Source organism: Borostomias antarcticus (genome assembly GCF_949987555.1).
Source record: "Borostomias antarcticus genome assembly, chromosome: 12".
NCBI lineage: Eukaryota > Metazoa > Chordata > Actinopteri > Stomiiformes > Stomiidae > Borostomias > Borostomias antarcticus.
Window position 1 is genome coordinate 21,617,344 of NC_140245.1, and position 25,000 is coordinate 21,642,343.

At 50.2% G+C, this 25,000-nt stretch overlaps 1 protein-coding gene across 1 annotated transcript in view; it reads right to left on the bottom strand.

The window, feature by feature from the left end:
• The window catches only part of itsn1 (intersectin 1 (SH3 domain protein)), a gene marked incomplete at its 3' end in the record, with an annotated part of 65,393 nt that overhangs the window by 6,691 nt on the left and 33,702 nt on the right, over window positions 1–25,000 (bottom strand). The window contains exons 20-30 of the mRNA XM_084446925.1: window positions 24,822–25,000; window positions 22,014–22,179; window positions 21,638–21,843; window positions 20,912–20,994; window positions 14,091–14,257; window positions 13,422–13,467; window positions 11,689–11,810; window positions 11,164–11,287; window positions 10,835–11,029; window positions 1,394–1,515; window positions 23–129 (exon numbers count right to left, since the gene is read on the bottom strand). The exon at window positions 24,822–25,000 is cut by the window's right edge and continues 108 nt beyond it. Coding sequence (XP_084303051.1) covers window positions 23–129; window positions 1,394–1,515; window positions 10,835–11,029; window positions 11,164–11,287; window positions 11,689–11,810; window positions 13,422–13,467; window positions 14,091–14,257; window positions 20,912–20,994; window positions 21,638–21,843; window positions 22,014–22,179; window positions 24,822–25,000 — 1,517 coding nt within the window. The remainder of the gene's footprint in view (window positions 1–22; window positions 130–1,393; window positions 1,516–10,834; window positions 11,030–11,163; window positions 11,288–11,688; window positions 11,811–13,421; window positions 13,468–14,090; window positions 14,258–20,911; window positions 20,995–21,637; window positions 21,844–22,013; window positions 22,180–24,821) is intronic.

Sequence of the window (25,000 nt, forward strand, 5' to 3'; positions counted from 1 at the left end):
TAGAGCAGAGAGGAGAGCGTACTTGAGCAGTTTGATGTTGCACATGATGAGCTCCTTCCAGTTGACGAAGATCATGGCCACCTCCTTCTCCGTCAGCACCTCCGACTCTAGCAGGGGCTTCTGGAAAATCTGCACACATACACACACGCACGCACGCACGCACGCACGCACGCACGCACGCACACACGCACACACGCACACACGCACACACACACACACACACACACACACACAGTTACTGATATGCAACACACACATGGCATTTGGGGCTTTTCACTGGCAAACTAAGAAGATGGGTCTGGGGAATGGGCTGAGTGGTGTGTGTGTGTGTGTGTGTGTGTGTGTGTGTGTGTGTCCTAGAGAGAGGTGTGTGTAGTTGTGCAGTGTCCTAGAGAGAGGTGTGTATGGGCTGAGTGTGTGTCCTAGAGAGAGGTGTGTATGTGTGTGTGTCAAGATGGCACAATCAGGTGTGTGTGTGTGTGTGTGAGAGAGAGAGAGAGAGAGGTGTGTGTGTCCTAGAGAGAGGTGTGTGTGGGCTGAGTGTGTGTCCTAGAGAGAGGTGTGTATGTGTGTGTGTGTCAAGATGGCACAACCAGGTGTGTGTGTGTGTGTGTGTGTATGTGTGAGGGAGAGAGAGGTGTGTGTGTTTGTCCTAGAGAGAGGTGTGTGTGTGTGTGTGTCCTAGAGAGAGGTGTGTATGTGTGTGCTTGAGAGAGGTGTGTGTGTGTGTCCTAGAGAGAGGTGTGTGTGTGTGTGTGTGTGTGGTGTGTGTCCTTGAGAGAGGTGTGTGTGTGTGTGTGGTTGTGCGGTGTGTGCCCTTGAGAGAGGTGTGTGTGTGGCTGTGTCCTAGAGAGAAGTGTGTATGTGTGAGGTGTGTGTGGTAATGCAGTGTGTCCTAGAGAGACGTGTGTGTGGTTGTGTCCTAGAGAGGTCACATCACAAGGGCCTGCCATGTTTTTCTCTTTTTCCCTGCTATGTTAACTCAAAACATGTCATGCTACAAACTTTTTGCTCAACTTTTTAATTTTGATGACTGTCAAAAACTAAGAGACGCATTATTAGTAGGCGATTTGGAACGCAGTTCGCAAGACACTTGGCTACCGGTGTAATCAGATGGAAGGATCACTGTTTAGTTCTAACCTTATATACTGTAGGACATAGGCCTGTATGTTTACAAGTTTGCTTATTTCTGTTTCAAACAAACCAAAAATATTGCAATATATATCGCAAAAAATTGCATCGCTGCAATGTATGTTTTTGTCAATATCGCCCAGCCCTAGTGTGTGTGGTTGTGCGGTTGTGTGTACTAGAGAGGTGTGTGTGGTAGTGCAGTGTGTGTGTCCTAGAGAGATGTGGGTGTGGTTGTGTGTCCTAGAGAGAGATGTGTGTGTACCTCTGTGACCAGCTGCAGGTCGTTGACGTAGTTCTCCTCAGTGACGATGAGCTCGTGTGTGTAGCCCTGCCTCTTCCGCTCTGACGGACTCAGCATGTCCAGCAGGTGCAGGTCAGCACACCCTGCAACACAGGACTGGGTCAGAGCCCTGTCAATCCCCCCAATACCCAATCACAATGCTACCCTGCCATCAATCCCCGCCCCCCCCAGAGGTATCTGGGCCTTGCTGGGTTTCTCCCGGTCAGCCTACCCACAAAAAGTCATCAGTTAATACAACTGGACATCCCATAGTATACCCATAATACACCTGAACGTCCCATATTGATGTGCCCCTCCTGACTCTCTGGCTGCTGAGAGTGACTGGCTGACTGGTTGCTGGCGGCTATGTGGGTGGTAAGACCTGCTGACTGGCTGGTTGGGGGTGAGACTGGTTGGTTGGGAGGTGAGACTGGCTGGTTGGGAGGTGAGACTGGCTGGTTGGGGGTGAGACTGGCTGGTTGGGGGGTGAGACTGCTTGGTCGGGGGTGAGACTAGCTGGTTGGGAGGTGAGACTGGTTGGGAGGTGAGACTGGCTGGGGGTGAGACTGGCTGGTTGGGAGGTGAGACTGGCTGGGGGTGAGACTGGCTGGTTGGGAGGTGAGACTGGCTGGCTGGGGGTGAGACTGGCTGGTTGGGGGTGAGACTGGCTGGTTGGGGGGTGAGACTGCTTGGTCGGGGGTGAGACTAGCTGGTTGGGAGGTGAGACTGGTTGGTCGGGGGTGAGACTGGCTGGTTGGGAGGTGAGACTGGTTGGGAGGTGAGACTGGCTGGGGGTGAGACTGGCTGGTTGGGAGGTGAGACTGGTTGGTTGGGGGTGAGACTGGCTGGTTGGGAGGTGAGACTGGTTGGGGGTGAGACTGGCTGGTTGGGGGGTGAGACTGGTTGGTCGGGGGGTGAGACTGGCTGGTCAGGGGTGAGACTGGCTGGTTGGGGGTGAGACTGGCTGGTTGGGGGGTGAGACTGGCTGGTCAGGGGTGAGACTGTCTGGTTGGGGGTGAGACTGGCTGGTTGGGAGATGAGACTGGTTGGTCGGGGGTGAGACTGGCTGGTTGGGAGATGAGACTGGTTGGTCGGGGGGTGAGACTGGCTGGTTGGGAGGTGAGACTGGTTGGTTGGGGGGTGAGACTGGCTGGTCAGGGGTGAGACTGGCTGGTCAGGGGTGAGACTGCTTGGTCGGGAGTGAGACTGGCTGGTTGGGAGGTGAGACTGGTTGGTCGAGGGTGAGACTGGTTGGTTGGGGGTGAGACTGGCTGGTTGGGAGGTGAGACTGGCTGGTTGGGAGGTGCGACTGGCTTCTTGGGGGTGAGACTGGCTGGTTGGGGGGTGAGACTGCTTGGTCGGGAGTGAGACTAGCTGGTTGGGAGGTGAGACTGGTTGGTCGGGGGTGAGACTGGCTGGTTGGGAGGTGAGACTGGTTGGGAGGTGCGACTGGCTGGTTGGGGGGTGAAACTGGCTGGTTAGGGGTGCGACTGGCTGGTTGGGGGTGAGACTGGCTGGTTGGGGGGTGAGACTGGCTGGTCAGGGGTGAGACTGGCTGGTTGGGGGTGAGACTGGCTGGTCAGGGGTGAGACTGGCTGGTTGGGGGTGAGACTGGCTGGTTGGGGGGTGAGACTGCTTGGTCGGGGGGTGATACTGGTAGGTCGGGGGGTGAGACTGGCTGGTTGGGAGATGAGACTGGTTGGTTTGGGGGTGAGACTGGCTGGTCAGGGGTGAGACTGGTTGGTTGGGGGGTGAGACTGGCTGGTCAGGGGTGAGACTGGCCGGTTGGGGGTGAGACTGGCTGGTTGGGGGGTGAGACTGCTTGGTCGGGGGGTGAGACTGGTAGGTCGGGGGGTGAGACTGGCTGGTTGGGAGATGAGACTGGTTGGTTGGGGGGTGAGACTGGCTGGTCAGGGGTGAGACTGGCTAGTTGGGGGGTGAGACTGCTTGGTCGGGAGTGAGACTGGCTGGTTGGGAGGTGAGACTGGTTGGTCGGGGGTGAGACTGGTTGGTTGGGAGGTGAGACTGGTTGGTTGGGAGGTGCGACTGGCTGGTTGGGGGTGAGACTGGCTGGTTGGGAGGTGCGACTGGCTGGTTGGGGGTGAGACTGGCTGGTTGGGGGGTGAGACTGCTTGGTTGGGAGTGAGACTAGCTGGTTGGGGGGTGAGACGGGTTGGTCGGGGGTGAGACTGGCTGGTTGGGGGGTGAGACTGCTTGGTCGGGAGTGAGACTAGCTGGTTGGGGGGTGAGACTGGTTGGTCGGGGGTGAGACTGGCCGGTTGGGAGGTGAGACTGGTTGGGAGGTGAGACTGGCTGGGGGTGAGACTGGCTGGTTGGGAGGTGAGACTGGCTGGTTGGGAGGTGCGACTGGCTGGTTGGGGGTGAGACTGGCTGGTTGGGGGGTGAGACTGCTTGGTCGGGGGTGAGACTAGCTGGTTGGGAGGTGAGACTGGTTGGTCGGGGGTGAGACTGGCTGGTTGGGAGGTGAGACTGGTTGGGAGGTGAGACTGGTTGGGAGGTGAGACTGGCTGGGGGTGAGACTGGCTGGTTGGGAGGTGAGACTGGCTGGTTGGGAGGTGAGACTGGCTGGTCGGGGGTGAGACTGGTTGGTAGGTGAGACTGGCTGGGGGTGAGACTGGCTGGTTGGGAGGTGAGACTGGCTGGGGGTGAGACTGGTTGGTAGGTGAGACTGGCTGGGGGTGAGACTGGCTGGTTGGGAGGTGAGACTGGCTGGGGGTGAGACTGGCTGGTTGGGAGGTGAGACTGGTTGGTCGGGGGTGAGACTGGCTGGTTGGGAGGTGAGACTGGCTGGGGGTGAGACTGGCTGGTTGGGAGGTGAGACTGGCTGGGGGTGAGACTGGCTGGTTGGGAGGTGAGACTGGCTGGGGGTGAGACTAGCTGGTTGGGAGGTGAGACTGGTTGGTCGGGGGTGAGACTGGCTGGTTGGGAGGTGAGACTGGTTGGGAGGTGAGACTGGTTGGGAGGTGAGACTGGCTGGGGGTGAGACTGGCTGGTTGGGAGGTGAGACTGGCTGGGGGTGAGACTGGCTGGTTGGGAGGTGAGACTGGCTGGTCGGGGGTGAGACTGGTTGGTAGGGAGGTGAGACTGGTTGTCTGTCTGTCTAGTGAGATGCTCTGGAGCAGCAGAGTGGTGCAGTCCATCTGTCACGGTTTGGGTCAAAACAACATTCCCACAGGAAGTCTGCTCTTAATCAACCACATCTGACTGCAGCTCCCAAAATGAACCAATGAGCTGCCAGTCCTGTAGCTCCCGTCCCGTGATTGGTCAGCAGAAGGAAGAACCACACCAGCCCGGCATCTCCATGGAGTTTTTAATCATCATCATACATGTCAATATTCCCTATATTAACGACAGCATGACAGCGCTAGTTAAGCTCTTCCATTTCTACATTCATGTCATTTCTGATCAAATGCTTCAGCATCCAAGTGCAACCATTACATTTGGGATTCGCAGACGAGTCCTTGACAGAGCAGATTATAAAGTACTGCGATATACTGTAAGAGTACTACATCAGTACTGCATGTGTACTATATCATATATCAGTACTGTGTGAGGAGCCTGTACTAGGCGTACCAGCTGTATCACTAAGTGTGCTAGTTGTGCTGGCCAGACTCAGGAAGCAGACACACCTTCAGTCAGACTACTCTATGGCAAAGACTCATGGGAGAGAGTGCGACCAACGAACCAATCCGAACGCAGCAAACTCCAATACTGTCACACTGAGGAACCAATAGGAACTTCCTCATATAAAAGGGCTGCATACAGGAAGTTCAAAACAATAAAGTTACAATACTGTCATGTGACCAATCAAAATGTCAAAAGGTCAAAGCAAATCTGAGGTGGCATCAGTAAAGACTGCTGCTGCCATGGTGATGAGTACAAGACCACTGCTGCCATGGTTATGAGTACAGTAATAATACCAGTATAATAATACGGATACTAGTATTACTGGATGTGAATATGGTTGCCTTGGTCTGTCTGTCTGTCTGTCTGTCCCGGTCATTGTATGTAAACATTGTTAAAAGATTCATTAGCTGAGTAGTACTGTCAGATTTAGCATACATACATATTCATACATAACTATACATATTCATAGCCAGCTGAATCATATTTGATCGTTTCAAGGGGAGTTTCTTCAGAAAAAAGATGACCAATTAGGAGCCTTGGCAGGTAGGAAGGGGTGGGGCTACTGATGATGGATATTAAAACACTCAAGATCTTTACACTAGAGATCTTTACATCACATTCATGTATAAAAATAGTCTGTGAGGGTCTGTCCCACCCACACCTCAATAAACAGAAAACAACATGTAAACAAACTAAAATCAACATCCTGCTACTCTGATCATACACACACTAGAGACTGGAATTAAGTCATTGAGGATCAAACACCCAGTTTGTGTGTCTGTGTGTGAGAGTGTGTCTGTGTGTGTGTGTGTGTGTGTGTGTGTGTGTGTTTGTGTGTTTCTTTCACCGTATCCAAGTTGTGTGCACACTGTGCAACCATGTGGCTAGGCTACATTTGGTTTGTCACACACACAAAAACACACACAAACACACACACACACACACTCTGGTATGAAAAGAACGACACACACACAGCAAGATGTGACAGGACAGATGGAGGTAGAGTCCAGCCCATACGATTGACTGACAGCAGCTCTGGCCTGTGTCTGAGTGTAGGAGGCAGGGTGCCCCCACTGACATGAGCCTGGGGATGACGGGCTAGGTAATAAGAGCTGGGGGCTAGGAGCTGGGGCTAGGAGCTAAGGGCTAAGAGCTAGGGGCTGGAGGCTAGGATCTAGGGGCTAAGGGCTGGAGGCTAGGATCTAGGGGCTAAGGGCTGGAGGCTAGGATCTAGGGGCTAAGGGCTGGAGGCTAGGATCTAGGGGCTAAGGGCTGGAGGCTAGGGGCTAGGAGCTGGAGGCTAGGAACTGGGGGCTAAGGGCTGGAAGCTAGGGGCTAGGAGCTGGAGGCTAGAGGCTAGGAGCTGGAGGCTAGGTGCTAGAGGCTAGGAGCTGGAGACTAGGAGCCGGGGGCTAGGAGCAGGGGGCTAGGAGCAGGGGGCTAGGAGCTAGAGGCTAGGAGCAGGGGGCTAGGAGCTGGAAGCTAGGAGCTGGAGGATAGGAGCTGGATAGGAGCTGGAAGCTAGGAGCTGGAGGATAGGAGCTGGAAGCTAGGAGCTGGAGGATAGGAGCTGGAAGCTAGGAGCTGGAGGATAGGAGCTGGAAGCTAGGAGCTGGAGGATAGGAGCTGGAAGCTAGGAGCTGGAGGATAGGAGCTGGAGGATAGGAGCTGGAGGATAGGAGCTGGAGGATAGGAGCTGGAGGATAGGAGCTGGAGGCTAGGAGCTGGAGACTAGGAGCTGGAGACTAGGAGCTAGGAGCTAGAGGCTAGGAGCTAGACTAGGTGCTAGAGAGTAGGAGCTGGGGGCTAGGGGCTGAGGGCTAGGGGACAACTGTCTGGGAGGGATCACCCCCTTCCCCACGGCGACAGGCCAGGCTGCTGTGTGTTTGGCTGCTAGTGGGTCTCTCTGTGGAGCTGTGGGCAGACAGGGGCGAGGTTAGTCAGGGAGGGGGCGGGGCATCCATTTGACTGACAGCTGTAGAACCAAATGGGCATAATGGTTAGAGAAGCTGAATGACTAGAATACTACTATCATACTACTACAATGCTACTCCAGTACTACTGCAATACTTGACAGAAAGCCACAGAGGGACCCACTATCCAGCCTCCCACTCATACCACCACTGAGGGGAGTGTGTGTGTGTGTGTATGTGTGTGTGTGTGTGTGTGTGTGTGTGTGTGAGTGTGTTAACAGTGCAGGCTTTTACACAGTCTTCTAAACAGGCTTTTTGAGACTCCAGTGTGTGTGTGTGTGTGTGTGTGTGTGTGTGTGTGCGCGCGTGCGTGCGTGTGTGTGTGTGAGGAGTCAGGCTGGCTGCAGCAGCACTCTTCCTGGTCATGTGAGCGTCATGTGACTGCTGCTGCTGTCCCATCATCCGGCGGGGGCGTGGCCGGGCAACCGGGGGCGTGGCCGGGGGCGGGGTTAGGGATAGTGGGTCTCTGTGAGGGCTTTCAGGGCGAGGGGGGAATGGGGAATATGACTCCTGGAGAGAGGAGGAGAACACAGCACATAAGCAAATCAACACAAAAAAGGAAACAAACAACAACTAAACAAAAACCATGTGACTGGCGAGGAGCCAATGGGAGGAGTTGGGAGCGTGCAGAAAGACAGAGGGGCGGAGTCTAAACATGACAAAGGGGCAAGATCTAAACATGCAAGACGTGATGGGTGCAGGAGGGAGGGGTTAGTATGGGAGAGGGGTACTGGATACACACAGGCCTCTAACACACACACACACACACACACACACACACACACACACAAACATGCATCTCACAACACACACACACACACACACACACACACACACACAAATGACACACATGCATCTCTCTCTTGAGTGAAGGTGAGTGAAGGTGAGGTATGGTCTGAAAGGTCTTCAAAGAGGCCCTGGCTCCTAGAGGATCAGTGTGGTGAGACAGCACAGCAGAGCAGCCGACCAGAACCAGACCAGAACTGGACCAGGACCGGACCGGACCAGAACTGGACCAGAACCGGACCAGAACCGGACCAGAACCAGACCAGTACTGGACCAGAACCAGACCAGAAACTGGACCAGAAGGGTTTAGTTGAAATGAATCAGGTAATCAGGAGAGGAACACACCATATCAAGACCACCTCTGTAGAAAGCAAGTGTGTGTGTATGTGGGGTGGGGGGTGTTTGTGGTGGTGTGTGTGTGCATTTAGATTAACTATAATGGACTATAATGGTCACTACCGCAAAAATGTGTTGATGCTTTAAACCAGCAATCATTGATTTTATTTTACCACTAGATGGCAGTAAGGGGCTTGCGCAAACGTGTTTATAAACCGGCTAAAACTAACGTGTTTATAAACCGGCTAAAACAAACGTGTTTATAAACCGGCTAAAACAAACGTGTTTATAAACCGGCTAAAACTAACGTGTTTATAAACCGGCTAAAACTAACGTGTTTATAAACCGGCTAAAACAAACGTGTTTATAAACCGGCTAAAACAAACGTGTTTATAAACCGGCTAAAACTAACGTGTTTATAAACCGGCTAAAACAAACGTGTTTATAAACCGGCTAAAACAAACGTGTTTATAAACCGGCTAAAACTAACGTGTTTATAAACCGGCTAAAACTAACGTGTTTATAAACCGGCTTAAACTAACGTGTTTATAAACCGGCTAAAACAAACATCCAGAGCCACATAAGGCACGGGGGGCGGAGCAAAGGCACGCTGGCTATTGACAACACAGCCAGAAATGCTGTAATAACAACAGCCAGGCCACCGGTAGGGGTGAGTCAATGAAGTAAGTAGTATGTTAAGATGCTTTGGCTCAATGAAACAATCTGATATCAGGTGGTTTTATGTTTTGACAATATGCAAAAAATAAATGAATGAAGCTTTAACTGCAACTAATGCTGCGTTCACATGGAATCCAGCAGATGGTAACGGCAAACCGGATGTCATTTTAGTGGAGAGCTGAACGGTAATTTTTAGTATGTCGCCCCACGGGGTCCAAATGGAAAATATTGTTACTTGATACCGACCCCCGCGATGTCACGTAGCTTACACAAGGAGAAAACACGCACGATAATAAGAAAACAGAAAGAAAGCTGCATTTATAGCAACATGCATTATTATAATTATTGCATAAAATAATAGCAGGGTTTTTCATGCATAGAGAATTACGAGGCAGTCGCCTCCTTCAAAGTTCATGCCGCCTCCAGCTCAATACAAAAAAACACAGACCTACACATTTTGCGTAGTAGGCACTCACTTATCGTTTTTCATTGATTTATGTTAAGTTTTTATCTGTGTGACCTTGAAATATAATTGGGAGCATTTGTGCGAGTGCACATAATTTTTGTGGTGCAACCTTTTTTCCATTCAGATGATTCACTAGTTACACACTAACATGCGGTATCGTTTGTGGGAGCGATGCTAACAAAAGTTTTCCTCCCATGACTTAAATGCCTAAACAGCCATATCTTGACTCGTAGTCACAGAAACATACCAAATAATTGTTCTTTTCAATTTTCCCGTGCAGAGATCTTTCTGCTGTCTTCCTGATTCCATGTGAACACAGCAGAAGGCCCTTGACAGGGCTAACGTTGAGCTAAGGCCTGTGACGGGGCTAACGTTGAGCTAAGGCCTGTGACGGGGCTAACGCTGAGCTAAGGCCTGTGACGGGGCTAACGCTGAGCTAAGGCCTGTGACGGGGCTAACGCTGAGCTAAGGCCTGTGACGGGGCTAACGCTGAGCTAAGGCCTGTGACGGGGCTAACGCTGAGCTAAGGGTAGTCAACACTGGGACCCCCAGTTCTGTAGAGCCCTCAAATTACCATAATTTGAACAAGGACCAAAGAAAACAAACTGTGTTGTGGACACATTTTAAATACTAGAAAAGGTGCTCAGAGAGCGCAGACCTCCGTCCTGAATGTATTTTGTGGCTCTGTGCCAAAATTGAATGGCACACACCCTCTTTCATGAAAACCAGTCTGGTAGTTTTTGCGTAATCCTAGTCCAAAAAATGACTGGAGGTGAATGGCCATCCGGGCTGTGTTTGGGCAGCTCGTGGACCCGCCCCATGATTTGGATCCGCTCCAAAAGGGGTTGTAAGTTGGCCCATGCTACACCCTTCCACCCTTTCATGAAAATCGGTCCAGTAGTTTTTGCATAATCCTGACAAACGCACCCACGCACCCACACACGCCACCAAAAACAATACCTCTCCGCCTGCGCCAGCGCTGGGGTGGAGGTAGTAAAGAGTAGTTTATCAGAGGGGTGGAGGTAGTAAAGAGTAGATTATCAGACCATGTTATTGCATGGTGTTTTATTTTTTTAATAAGCATTGTCGTTTTCATTCTGTCTTTTTGTATTCAGTGTTCATTATTCCTACTGACACACTGTATGATGGCCATGTTTGTTTGACTGTGAAGCTATAGCCCGATGATCCTATGGGAATACTCCAAATGTCAGCCTTTATTATTCAAGGTCATAGTTTATTGTTGCAAGTCGTATTATTATTTGCATATATCATTTTTTCATTAATTGAAAGCACTTTTCAATTAAGTGTTTTGTTGCAGAATTATGTAACTGACATTTTTTGGATCTTGGGAATGCAAGCCTGATTTTTTTGTAGCGTAAATCATGGTGTGTTGTATTTGTATTGCGCAGTCTTCCCGAGGGGTTGAGACACGTGTGCGCGCGTGTGTGTGTGTACGTGCGTGTGCATGTGTTTGTATGTGCGTGCATGTGTGTGTACAGTATATGAGTGTGTGTGTGTGTAGTGTAGTGTACTCACATTGCTGGCTGGGGTCTGTGTCTGTGGTCAGTTTGACGTAGTTGGAGGGGAAGAGCCCCACAGCGCCGTTCAGCTCCCCTTTCCACCAATCAGGATCCTCCCTACTCAGCACGTTGATGATGCTGCCCTTCCCGAACGCCAGCTCATCATCGTTCTGGGCCTGGTAGTCATACATGCCTATCACCTGGCACACTGCTGTACACACACACACACACACACACACACACACACGCACACACGCACACGCACACAGATACAGACACACACTTAATGCTTTCCATACATGCATGCCTGAATGCAAATGTGCCACCTGTGTGCATCCTACTCACCTGTGGTAGGCGTGGGCAGCTTGGGCGGGGTGGGCTCCGTGGGCGTGGTCTTACTGGTGCTGGGGCTCAGCAGCTTCACGTAATTCGCCGGAAACCAGCCAATCTGACGCTTCTTTCCCCTGGCCTGGACCAATGAGAGGGAAGTTAGAATGGGAGAAGAATCTGAGCGATATGCTGTTTGTGTAGTGAGGTGTGTGTTTAGTGTGCTTAGAGTGTGTGAGACTGTGTGTGTGTGTGTGTGTGTGTGTGCAGGGCTGAAAATTAACACCTGCCACCGGCCAAATGCAATTTCCAATTGGTGACTAGATTTCGGAAGGCTATCTGAAAAATATATATACTTGGCCGGTAGATTTTTTCATCTACAGTCCCCTTGGCAGGTGACTCACCGTGAGCCAAAAAGTAAATTTTCACCCCTGTGTGTGTGTGTGAGAGAGAGAGTGTGTGTGTGTGTGTGTGTGTGTGTGTGTGTGTGTGTGTGTGTGTGTGTGTGTGTGTGTGTGTGTGTGTGTGTGTGTGTGTGTGTACCTGCAGCTCTCCCTCCCACCATCCTCCGGGGTTCTTCTTCCTGATGAGGATCAGCTGACCAGGTGCCAGGGTGAGCTGCTCCGCCCCCGTGGCCGAGTACGGAGCAATGACCTGGGCTATCTCTGAGGAGGGAGGAGAGTAGGAGGGAGGAGAGGAGGGAGGAGAGAGGAGAGGAGGGAGGAGAGGGGGGAGGGGAGAGGGGGAGGAGGGAGGAGAGAGGGGGAGGAGGGAGGAGAGAGGAGAGAGGGGGAGGAGGGAGGAGAGGAGGTTAGAGGGGAGGGAGGAGAGGAGGGTAGAGGGGAGGAGAGGAGGGTAAAGGAGGAGAGGAGAGGAGGGAGGAGAGGAGGGTAGAGGGGAGGAGAGGAGGGTAAAGGAGGAGGAGAGGAGGGAGGAGAGGAGGGTAGAGGGGAAGGAGAGGAGGGAGGAGAGGAGGGTAGAGAGGAGGAGAGGAGAGTAGAGGGGAGGAGAGGAGGGTAGAGGGGAGGAGAGGAGGGAGGAGAGGAGGGAGGAGAGGAGGGTAGAGGGGAAGGAGAGGAGGGAGGAGAGGAGGGTAGAGGGGAGGGTAGAGGGGAAGGAGAGGAGGGTAGAGAGGAGGAGAGGAGAGTAGAGGGGAGGAGAGGAGGGTAGAGAGGAGGAGAGGAGAGTAGAGGGGAGGAGAGGAGGGTAGAGGGGAGGAGAGGTGGGTAGAGGGGAGGAGAGGAGGGTAGAGGGGAGGAGAGGAGGGTAAAGGAGGAGGAGAGGAGGGAGAAGAGGAGGGTAGAGAGGAGGGAGGAGAGGAGGGTAGAGGGGAGGAGAGGAGGGTAAAGGAGGAGGAGAGGAGGGAGGAGAGGAGGGAGGAGAGGAGGGTAGAGGGGAGGAGGGTAAAGGAGGAGGAGAGGAGGGAGGAGAGTAGAGGGGAGGAGAGGAGGGTAGAGGGGAGGAGAGGAGGGAGGAGAGGAGGGAGGAGAGGAGGGTAGAGGGGAAGGAGAGGAGGGAGGAGAGGAGGGTAGAGGGGAGGAGAGGAGAGGAGGGTAGAGGGGAGGGTAGAGGGGAAGGAGAGGAGGGTAGAGAGGAGGAGAGGAGAGTAGAGGGGAGGAGAGGAGGGTAGAGGGGAGGAGAGGAGGGAGGAGAGGAGGGTAGAGAGGAGGAGAGGAGAGTAGAGGGGAGGAGAGGAGGGTAGAGGGGAGGAGAGGAGGGAGGAGAGGAGGGAGGAGAGGAGGGTAGAGGGGAAGGAGAGGAGGGAGGAGAGGAGGGTAGAGGGGAGGAGAGGAAGGAGGGTAGAGGGGAAGGAGAGGAGGGTAGAGAGGAGGAGAGGAGAGTAGAGGGGAGGAGAGGAGGGTAGAGGGGAGGAGAGGAGGGAGGAGAGGAGGGTAGAGAGGAGGAGAGGAGAGTAGAGGGGAGGAGAGGAGGGTAGAGGGGAGGAGAGGAGGGTAAAGGAGGAGGAGAGGAGGGAGAAGAGGAGGGTAGAGAGGAGGGAGGAGAGGAGGGTAGAGGGGAGGAGAGGAGGGTAAAGGAGGAGGAGAGGAGGGAGGAGAGGAGGGAGGAGAGGAGGGTAGAGGGGAGGAGGGTAAAGGAGGAGGAGAGGAGGGAGGAGAGGAGGGTAGAGGGGAAGGAGAGGAGGGAGGAGAGGAGGGTAGAGAGGAGGAGAGGAGAGTAGAGGGGAGGAGAGGAGGGTAGAGGGGAGGAGAGGTTATCATCAGTCTTTATTGTTGTATCTGTTCAGAGCAGGTGTGGTTGCTATAGTGACAGGTCACCTGGTTTCTTCCCCAGAGAGCCGGACTTCCCTGCTGGTCCCAGGGCCTGCGGAGAGAAGGAGGGTTAGCGTGTGCGTGCCCATGTGTGTGCGTGTGTGTGTGTGTGTGTGTGTGTGTGTGTGTGTGTGTGTGTGTGTGTGTGTGTGTGTGTGTGTGTGTGTGAAAGCGGGACTACACACAACTCATGATACAAATCGAAATAATGTTAACGATGCGATACAGTCACAACAGAATGAATATAGTTATGTTATTTTTTCCCAGGTATGCCTTTTAATGCCTAAAAACAACAACTCAAAACCAGATTACACGTTTTCTTTTGGAACTGGAAAAAGCATATAAACAAGCATAGCCTATTATTAATTCACTTACTATTAATGTGTCTACTACTCAATACGTCAGGAAATGACCAGCATGACTGTCCTTTCTCAGATGACCTTGCTAATGAACAGACAACAACCTGAACGCCTGACATGTTATTGGGCTGACTAACTAGAGGGAAAGACTGCTAGTTAGCCGGCATGCTTGGTCGCACACACCAGCTCGATGATGCATAGCGCCACATTTTCCCATTGCGATGTATCATATTACAATATTTCGGCACATGCCTAATAGTGTGTGTGTGTGTGTGTGGGTGTGTGTGTGTGGGTGGGTGTGTGTGTGTGTGGTCACCTCTGAGTCTTTGGGTTTCACGTAGTTGGAGGGGAAGACTCCGGTCCGGCCCCCCACCACACCTGTCCACCAATCCCCTTCCTTCTTGGTGACGGTGATGATGTCACCCTGCTGGAAGGACAGGTCACCCTGCTCGCTGCTCTCATAGGTGTACATGGCCAAGTACTCTGCAACACACACACACACACGCACACACCAACATGACACTCAGTCCCCAGTACTCACACACCAACATGACACTCGGTCCCCACAACACACACGCACACACACACACCAGACATGACACTCAGTCCCCAAAACACACACACACACACACCAGACATGACACTCAGTCCCCACAACACACACACACACACACACCAGACATGACACTCAGTCCCCACAACACAAACACACACACACACACACACACACACCATGACACTCAGTCCCCACAACACACACACACACACACACACACCAGACATGGCAAGACAAGTTTTCGCTTCCTGCTTTCAGACAGTGCAGACGCTTCTGCTGCTTGCTCTCGCCTTTGTTTGCATTTTCTGCATTTTCCAGCTGATATTGTTGCTTTTCTTCCATAAGAAACTGTGAGCAGTGGCTCCTGGATACTTTAAATCACGGGGACTCTAATATATATATATATTATTTATTTTTTTTGCAGATTTAGTTGCCATATTTCAACGTCTTTATCATCTCCTCACGATAACGTGAGCACGCCAGCAAGATGCCCCCTTTCACTGCAGATGACTTCCCCAAACTTCTGCAGAAGATTACAGTGCTGAAAACAAAAATGAACCGGTTAGAGATGAGTGTGGAAGTCAATGGACTAACTGGGAACGACACCACCTTACCATGGATTCAAAACAGTACCAGACAAGAGCATGCTAACACACCGCTAATTAGCACCAAGGAGACTACCAAGAAACAGGAGAGCCATGTACTGGGCACTAAACCTACAAACCCCCCCTGGAACTCTCTTGGTGCAAAGCCTAAGAGAAAATCACCTCCCAGGGAAAAGGGAGAACAAGGCAGAGACCCGTCCCTGGAGAACTATGAGACTGACTGGCCTGCATTATCATCCAGGCAGAGTGCCTCTTCAACCCCTGTCCCTAGAAGGACACCGCCGTGGACAACCGCAAAAGGGAGAACCAGAAACAGATCTCGCCGACAATCAACCATACAACTGGAGAACAAATTTGCCCCACTGTCTGATGACCTGGATCACATCTCTTCTTCACACAGCAGGGTAAGGACTGAGAGTAAACCAGAAAGTAAAAGGCTACAGGGAAAGCTACCGACTGGGCCTCAAACTCTGATTGTGGGTGACTTTACTGTAAAAGATGTGAGAAGCATGTGCAGTGAAAGCACCAAAATACTCTGCTTTCCCAAGGATATGGTTGCTGACATGACAAAAAAAATCTTGCATATCGGGGTTACACATCCAACTGTGGAAAACATCATTGTGCACGTGGGGACAAATGACGTTGCGCAACAGCAGTCGGAAGTTCCTAAACGAGACTTTATTGATCTGCTGAACACAGTCAGTTCTCTGAAAGCGGAGGTGTTTATCAGCGGCCCTCTACCACCAGTCAGAAGAGGGGTTGAGAGATTCAGCAGACTGTTGGCACTGAACACATGGCTCTCAACTGCCTGTACCACTCACTCAGTGCACTACATTGACAATTTTCAATTTTTTTGGGAACGATACCATCTTTTTCAGAGAAATGGACTCTGCCTTAACAGGTCAGGAGTAAAACTGTTTATCTCCAATCTGTTCTATTCTCTGCGTCATCCATCTGCTCCCTCTGCCATGGTCAAGGACAAGAGACAAGAAATACCAAAACAGAACGAAGACATATCACAACATGGCAGAAACCTTGAAGAGCTGTTGCTTCAACAAAGCTCTGATTATGGGAGACACCCGCGCCAGGAAGAAGAATCTTCACACCACTCCCCACCGACAACAACCCAACGATGCCCCTCCCCTCCTCCACCACGCTCACCAATCAAGGGCCTCGTCAAAGCTGCCACAATGAAGCCTAGCCAAATTGATGAGCTACTGCAAGAGGGGAAGTCTCTCACTCCCCCCCTCCCACTAGCACTCACCAGCGAGGATCTACCCCCTCCACCCCCCCAAGAGGGGGAGTCTCTCACTCCCCCCCTACCACTAGCACTCACCAGTGAGGATCCACCCCCCCAAGAGGGGGAGTCTCTCACTTGCTTCCTCTCACCGGCATCCACCGGCAAGCACCTTCACGCGCTGTATTACGCACTCCCAGCCACCCTTACCCCCTTGAATACCTCAATTTTCTCTTCCCCCAACTCCCATGAGAAACGCCGGGCCCAGACTGATAAAGGCACAGCACATTCAGTTACTTGTTTACAAAATACAGCAAGCTCTAACTGAGATGTACTGGGTCCAGGCTACAAGGCTAATGGCACTCATGACCCCTTCCAGGACAAGCCAGGACCCAACGTGATGGTATCTTCCTCAATTCCTGTCTTGATAGGTAATAGAAAAACAATGGTGAATCTGCTAAGTAACAGGAAACACTCAACCGGCTCTACAAATTTATCAAATTTAGTATCTATTCCTCGTCAGCCACAAACTATCACAGAGAAATGTGCAGATAATACCCTCAGCACACTAAACTTAGCTTTATTAAATGTCAGATCTTTAGCAGGAAAGACATTTTTAATCAATGATTTTATCACCAACCACAATCTTGATTTTATGTTTTTAACTGAAACTTGGCTAGACCAAGGTAACAGTGCAGCTGTACTTATTGAGTCAACTCCTCCCAACTTCAGCTTTATGAGCGAGGCTAGAGTACATAAGAAAGGAGGTGGAGTAGCCATCTTGTTTAAGGACTCCCTCCAATGTAAGCAGATGTGTTATGGACATTTTGGTTCCTTTGAATATGTGGCTCTTCAGTTGAATTCCTCTTCTCGAGCCATATTTCTAAACATCTACAGGCCACCCAAATACTGTCCAAACTTCTTTGATGACTTTGCTGAACTGTTGTCTACTGTCTGCATTGACTTTGACTGTGTGGCTATTGTTGGTGATTTTAACATCCATGTTGACAACCCTCAGGGCAGAGGGACTAAAGAGCTAGGTTGTGTCCTTGATAACTATGGACTGACTCAGCATGTGACGGAGCCCACACACAACAAGGGGCACACTCTGGACTTAATCATCACCAAAGGTCTGAATATTTCTAAGGTTCAGGTGTCTGATGTTGCGCTCTCTGATCATTCCTGTGTTTTCGTTGAGAGAACTATCTCCATGCACACAAATTCTCAATCAGAGGTTATCTCAAAACGGCACATCACTGAAAACACCAGTGAGATATTTACTCAGGCTTTCTCGTCCACACCTGCCCTCTCTATGGCCTCAGTCAACGAGCTTGTAGATAATTTCAATGTTAAAATTACAAACATTATTGACGCCGTTGCGCCCACTAAGGTGAAGGTGGTGTCTGGTAAGAGAAGATCTCCATGGAGAAATGCCATGCTGGTCAGAATAGAAAAGAGAGAGTGTCGAAAATTTGAACGCAGGTGGCGAAAAACAAATCTCCATGTTCATTATGACATCTATAAAGAGAGACTTCGCATTTATAATATGGAGCTGAGAAATGCACGGCAGACCTTCTTTTCTGACATCATCACCAAAAACCATAACAATGCGCGTGCTTTGTTTGCCACTGTTGATAGGCTGACAAACCCTCCTGTGTCAGTAGCCTCTGAACTTCTATCCACCAGGGCCTGCAATGAATTTGCCTCATTCTTCACTGACAAAATTCAGAAAATTAGACAAGCTGTTAGTGCCTCCATCCCAGGTACAGGACACGTGTCGTCACAGTGTCCACTTAAAATCAATACCATGACACAATTTAATCCGATCAACCATAAAACCCTGGGGGACACTATACAATATCTGAAATCCTCCACCTGTTGCCTTGATGTTCTACCTACAGACTTCTTCAAAACTGTATCCAACTGCATGGCCTCTGATTTATTACAAATTGTAAACACATCTCTTCTTTCAGGTGTGTTCCCACATACCCTGAAAACTGCAGTCATCAAGCCACTCTTGAAAAAGAATAATTTAGACAGCTCACAAATGAACAATTATAGGTCCATATCAAACATCCCATTTCTAAGCAAAATAATTGAAAAGGTTGTTTTCCAACAACTGAATAACTTCCTGGTACTAAGTAATGGCTTTGATGTCTTCCAGTCAGGATTTCGACCACACCACAGCACCGAAACTGCTCTAATTAAGGTATTTAATGACATCCATTTAAACACAGATAATGGCAAAATCTCAGTCTTAGTATTACTGGATCTCAGCGCTGCGTTCGACACGGTAGACCACAACATACTACTAGGCCGACTGGAAAATTGGTTGGGAATTTCTGGTACAGTGTTAGATTGGTTTGAATTCTACTTAAAGGACAGGGATTATTTTGTGTCTATAGGCAATTACAAATCTGATCTGACAAAAATGACCTGTGGAGTTCCCCAAGGCTCCATCCTGGGGCCTCTTCTGTTCAACATTTACATGCTCCCACTAACTCAAATTATGGAAAACAACAAAATATGTTACCATAGCTATGCAGAAGACACACAAATTTATATCACTATATCACCAGGAGACTATAATCCCATACAAGCACTGAGTAAGTGCATTCAACAAATCAATGATTGGATGTGCCAGAACTTTCTCCAACTAAACAAAAATAAAACTGAAGTAATTGTCTTTGGAGCCAAAGAAGAACGATTAAAAATCAGTGCTCAACTTCAATCAGTAATGCTAATGCACAAACGAAGCCAGAAATCTTGGTGTAGTCATGGACTCAGACCTGAATTTCAACAGCCACATTAAGTCAATTACAAAGTCAGCCTACTATCACCTGAAGAATATATCAAGGATCAAAGGATTTATGTCCCAGAAGGATTTGGAAAAACTTGTCCATGCGTTTATCTTCAGTAGACTCGACTACTGTAACGGCATGTATACAGGTCTCTCAAAAAAATCGATCAGACAGCTGCAGCTGATTCAGAACGCTGCTGCTCGAGTCCTCACTAAGACTAAGAAAGTGGAGCATATCACACCAGTACTAAGGTCTTTACACTGGCTTCCTGTCTGTCAAAGAATTGACTTTAAAATACTGCTGTTGGTTTATAAAGCACTGAATGGTCTAGGGCCAATATATATTTCTGATCTGCTCATATGCTATGAACCATCCAGACCCCTCAGGTCGTCTGGCACAGGCCTGCTTTCTGTCCCCAGAGTTAAAACAAAACATGGAGAAGCAGCATTCAGTTTTTATGCCCCAGATATCTGGAACAAACTTCCAGAAAACTGCAGGTCTGCTGCAACTCTTGGTTCTTTTAAAACAAGCCTGAACACTTTTCTTTTTGCCACTGCTTTCTAAGAGGAGTTATGTTTATCAGTATACTGCACTGTAACTTTTATTCCTGTATTCTATTTGTCCTGCTTTTTGTTTAAATGTCTATAATGACTTGCTTTTTGTTTTAATGCTTTTAATTTCTCCTGCCTTTTGTTTTAAATGTCTATAATGTCTTGCTTTTTGTTTTAATGCTTTTAATGTCTCATGTAAAGCACCTTGAATTGCCCTGTGGCTGAAATGTGCTATATAAATAAACTTGCCTTGCCTTGCTTAAGTCCCTAGTCCTCTGCAACAGACACACCAACATGACACTCAGTCCCCAGTAGTACTGTATACTATATAAGTGTCTGTGTGCATGTAAGTGTCTGTGTGCATGTGAGTGTCTGTGTGAGTGTCTGTGTGAGTGTCTGTGTGCGTGCGAGTGTCTGTGTGAGTGTCTGTGTGCGTGTCTGTGTGCGAGCGAGTGTCTGTGTGAGTGTCTGTGTGCGTGTGAGTGTCTGTGTGCATGTGAGTGTCTGTGTGAGTGTCTGTGTGAGTGTCTGTGTGAGTGTCTGTGTGAGTGTCTGTGTGCGTGCGAGTGTCTGTGTGAGTGTCTGTGTGCGTGTGAGTGTCTGTGTGCGTGTGAGTGTCTGTGTGAGTGTCTGTGTGAGTGTCTGTGTGCGTGTGAGTGTCTGTGTGAGTGTCTGTGTGAGAGTCCATCCTTATCTGCCCTTTGATAAGTGCTGCTGCCCAGCTGCTGTATAAATGTCATCTGAAGGGGAAGAATTCTTCAGAGATTTTAATGATGTGTTTGTTTCTTTCCAACATGCAAGACAGATCTCAGAGATGTCTTCCCCAGCGTGTGTGTGTGTGAGTGTCTTCCCCAGCGTGCGTGTGTGTGAGTGTCTTCCCCAGCGTGCGTGTGTGTGAGTGTCTTCCCCAGCGTGTGTGTGAGTGTCTTCCCCAGCGTGCGTGTGTGTGTCTTCCCCAGCGTGCGTGTGTGTGAGTGCGTGTGTGTGTGTGTGTGTGAGTGTGTGTGTGTGTGTGAGTGTGTGTGAGAGTGTGTGTGAGTGTCTTCCCCAGCGTGTGTGTGTGAGTGTGTGAGTGCGTGTGTGTGAGTGTGTGTGAGTGTGTGTCTTCCCCAGCGTGCGTGTGTGAGTGTGTGTGTGTGTGTGTGTGAGTGTGTGTGTGTGTGTGTGTGTGAGAGTGTGTGTGTGTGTGTGTGAGTGTGTGTGTGAGTGTGTGTCTTCCCCAGCGTGTGTGTGTGAGTGTGTGAGTGCGTGTGTGTGAGTGTGTGTGTGTGTGAGTGTGTGTGTGTCTTCCCCAGCGTGTGTGTGTGAGTGTGTGAGTGTGTGTCTTCCCCAGCGTGTGTGTGTGAGTGTGTGAGTTCGTGTGTGTGAGTGTGCGGGTGGGATGCACCTTCTCCCTGGTCGGAGGGCCTGGTGGGGGATGGGGAAGGTCTCTTCACACTGGGGGGGCTGTCTGATGCTCCAGACTCAATACTGACAGAGATGAAGAGAGAGAGATGGAGAGAGAGATGGAGAGAGAGATGGAGAGAGAGATGGAGAAAAGGACTCAGAGAAGGGAGGTTGTCACCGTAGTCTTCTGTAGAAGTGCACCAGTCACAGGAACTGACCAAAGTTCTGTCCTGATAGAAGCAGATATATCAAGGCTCTACTGTTCCTGTTCTACCAAACCTCTACCGTTCTGACTGGAGCAGATACAACAGGGTTCTAGTGTTCTACCAAACTTCTACTGTTCTGACTGGAGCAGATACAACAGGGTTCTAGTGTTCTACCAAACTTCTACCGTTCTGACTGGAGCAGATATATCAGGGTTCTAGTGTTCTACCAAACATCTACCGTTCTGACTGGAGCAGATATATCAGGGTTCTAGTGTTCTACCAAACATCTACCGTTCTGACTGGAGCAGATATATCAGGGTTCTAGTGTTCTACCAAACATCTACCGTTCTGACTGGAGCAGATATATCAGGGTTCTAGTGTTCTACCAAACTTCTACCGTTCTGACTGGAGCAGATATATCAGGGTTCTAGTGTTCTACCATACATCTACCGTTCTGACTGGAGCAGATATATCAGGGTTGTAGTGTTCTACTGGAGCAGATACAATAGGGTTCTAGGCACCTGATGGAGTGACGGGGGGGTCCAGAGATGAGCTTGACGTAGGACTTGGGGAACCATCCCCTCTGGCCGCCCACCTCCCCAAACCACCACATGTCCTGCTGCTCCAGCACCGTGATCACCTCCGCCTTGTTGAAGTTCAGGTGGTTGTCCTTCTTAGCCCTCCAGGGATACAGGGCCTGCGCCTGCATGCCCTCTACCTTCTCCCCCTGAAACACACACACACACACACACACACACACACACACACACACACACACACACACACACACACACACACACAACCAAACACACTGGTCAGGTGGGGAAGGTGTTTTTGTGTGTGGTGTATGTCTAAGTGTGCATTTGTGTGTGTGTGTGTGTGTGTGTGTGTGCATACCTGTCCCAGTACGGGGGAGGGGGAGGACCCAGTCAGGGTGGCGGGGGTGAAGGCGGAGCGTTGGCGTAGAGCTCCTCCCCCGGCGCTGGGGACAGACAGGGAGGGCTGAGAGGGCCAGGCGTCCCAGCCCTCCCCCTCGCTCTGACCCACACCACTGGACGGCCACCTGTACACACGCACGCACACACACACGCACACAGTAAATTCACTCCACCCGCTATAATTTTCCTACTGCTGAAACACCAAGTTTCCTACTACTGGGATTATTAAAGTCTCTCTGTCTTTCTCTTTCTCTCTCTCTATCTATCCATCTATCACTCACTCACTCTGAAGTGTGTGTGTGTGTGTGTCTTCTTCGTGTGTATTTCAATGTTTCTCTCCCCCCAGGCTCTGGGCCGAGGGGCTATCCTTTTACCACCCCGAGCCTGGGTGAGGGGTCACCCGGGCTATATATCCAGCACACCTCCAGGAGCCACGTCACCGTTTCATCATCCACCACCGTCAGGCCATGCATTCCGTTGGGTGATACATAACAGAGAGATGGGGCAGTAACTCTTGGGGTCCCCTTCAGGCTTGTTCGGCTTAGGGATCGCGACAACTAGGGCTCTTCTCCAGATTTTGGGGATCTTGAGTTGGCGCAAGCAGGAAGAGAGGAATGCTCTTAATCAGGACTTCAAGGCAGGCACGGCGTGGATAGATAGAATCAGGCCCCGGAGCTTTCCTTTGTGTGTGTGTGTGTCAAGGTCAAGGTCAAGGTCAACTTTATTTATAAAGCACGTTTAAAATCAACCGAAGTTGCACCAAAGTGCTGTACAATATATAAAATAAACTAAAACAAAAAACAGAATAAAGTGCACATAATCACAGAATTGAATCACTTGAATCAGTTCAGCCAGATAGTGGGGGGCCAAACCATGTAGAGCCTTAAAAATAAACATTAAGATTTTAAAATCAATCCTGAAGCGAACAGGAAGCCAGTGGAGGGAGGCCAGCACCGGTGTGATGTGGTCCCGCTTCTTGGTTCCAGTCAGGAGGCGCGCAGCAGCATTCTGGACCAATTGCAGGCGCCTCAGTGACCGCTGGTCAAGGCCCACACACAAGGCATTACAGTAGTCCAATCTTGAAGAAATAAAAGCATGGATGACTGTCTCCAGGTCCTTAAGAGAGAGGTACGGTTTCAGTTTGGATAAGAGCCTCAGCTGGAAAAAAGAGCCTTTAACCACAGAGCCAATTTGTCACTCAAAATTAAAACCAGTATCAAAAGTGACACCAAGACTTTTAATAAAAGAGCGATTCTTGGCAGCGAGGGGCCCTAGGTTGCTAACATGGCTCTTTATGACCAAACAAAATAACCTCGGTCTTCCCATCATTTAGACTAAGGAAGTTTAAGTCCATCCAGGTCTTGATGTCATTTAGCGCAGATGTTACAGGCTTAAAGGAATCCTTACAGTTCAATTTCAGGGGGAGGTACAGTTGGTCGTCAGCATAGCAGTGGAAAGACACATTGTGTTTCCGTAGAATGGAACCCAGGGGCAGCATATATAAAGAAAATAATAAAGGGCCTAAGATGGATCCTTGGGGGACACCGCAGGTGAGGGGGGCCACACTAGAGGAGAACTCACCCAGCTGGACAGAGAAGCTCCTATCAGTCAGGTAAGACTGTAGGAACATGAGAGCAGCACCTTTAATGCCAGCACACTGTTCAAGGCGGGTAAGAAGGGTCTTGTGGTCCACAGTGTCAAAGGCCGCGGTCAGATCTAGTGTAACCAGGATAGCAGCACACCCAGAGTCGACAGTAAGAATAATATCATTAAAAATCCTTAAGAGAGCCGTTTCAGTGCTATGAGCAATTCTAAAACCAGACTGGAACTTCTCTTACACATCATTCATCGCTAAAAAAGAGTGCAACTGAATGGAAACAATCTTTTCCAGTACTTTGGACAAAAAAGGCAGTTTAGAGATGGGCCTAAAATTAGAGAGAACAGTTGGGTCAAGACTAGGCTTTTTGATTAGTGGCTGCACTATAGCATGTTTAAAGGAGACTGGAAAGACTCCAAAACTAAAACATGCATGGACCAGAGTAAGAATAAAAGAGCCCACTGAATCAAACGCATCTTTTAAAAGGCGAGAGGGAACACTGTCGGAGGGGCAGTTTGTAGGCCGCAGCTCGTGGACAACATCAGACAGTGATGTCAGGGATATGAGTTTAAACTCATTGAGACTAGCTTGCACGAGGATGAGGCAGAAGGATCAGGGGCAGCAATGGGGGGTGCGGACCGAAGAGACACGATTTTCTCAACAAAGTAATTAAGAAAATCATTACAGAGAGCAGATGACGGTACAACCGGGGCAGTATCCCGAGGGTTGACGAGAGAGTCCAGAGTGTCAGAGAACCTTGGGTCTCCCAATGTTATTGGAGACAAGGTTGGAAATGTACCCGGTTTTGGCTGCCTTCACAGCTCTCTGAAACTCCATTATACAGTCCTGCAGAATCCCGAACGAGACATGTAGCTTGTCCTTTTTCCACTTTCTATCAGCACGCCTACAAGGGTGTCTGAGCGCACGGATAGAGTCAGTAATCCACGGTTCAGAGCATCTTGGGACTTCTACTCCTCAAGGGGGCGACAGAGTCCAGTATAGAGGTGCAAATGGAACTAAACAGCGCCACGAGCTCGTCCACACTGAGCGCACCAAGGCCATCCACATTCGAGAGGGTAGAGCCATCGACAGCTGCCGAGAAAAGCGCTGAGATGTCCGAGTTTATCACTCAAAACGGCGAGTGTGTGTGTGAGTGTGTGTGTCACTCACGTAGTGCTGAAGTCGGCCCAGTTACTGGAGGCTGAGGAGGCGGGACCGGGGGCGGGGGCAGCGACTGGAGGAGGAGTGACCATTGGCTGGCTGGGTGGCGTGGGTGTGGCTGAGGGCGGGAGGCGCGAGGCTAGCTTGGGTGTGGCGGCGGTAGCAGCAGAGGAGCGGAGGCTCATGGG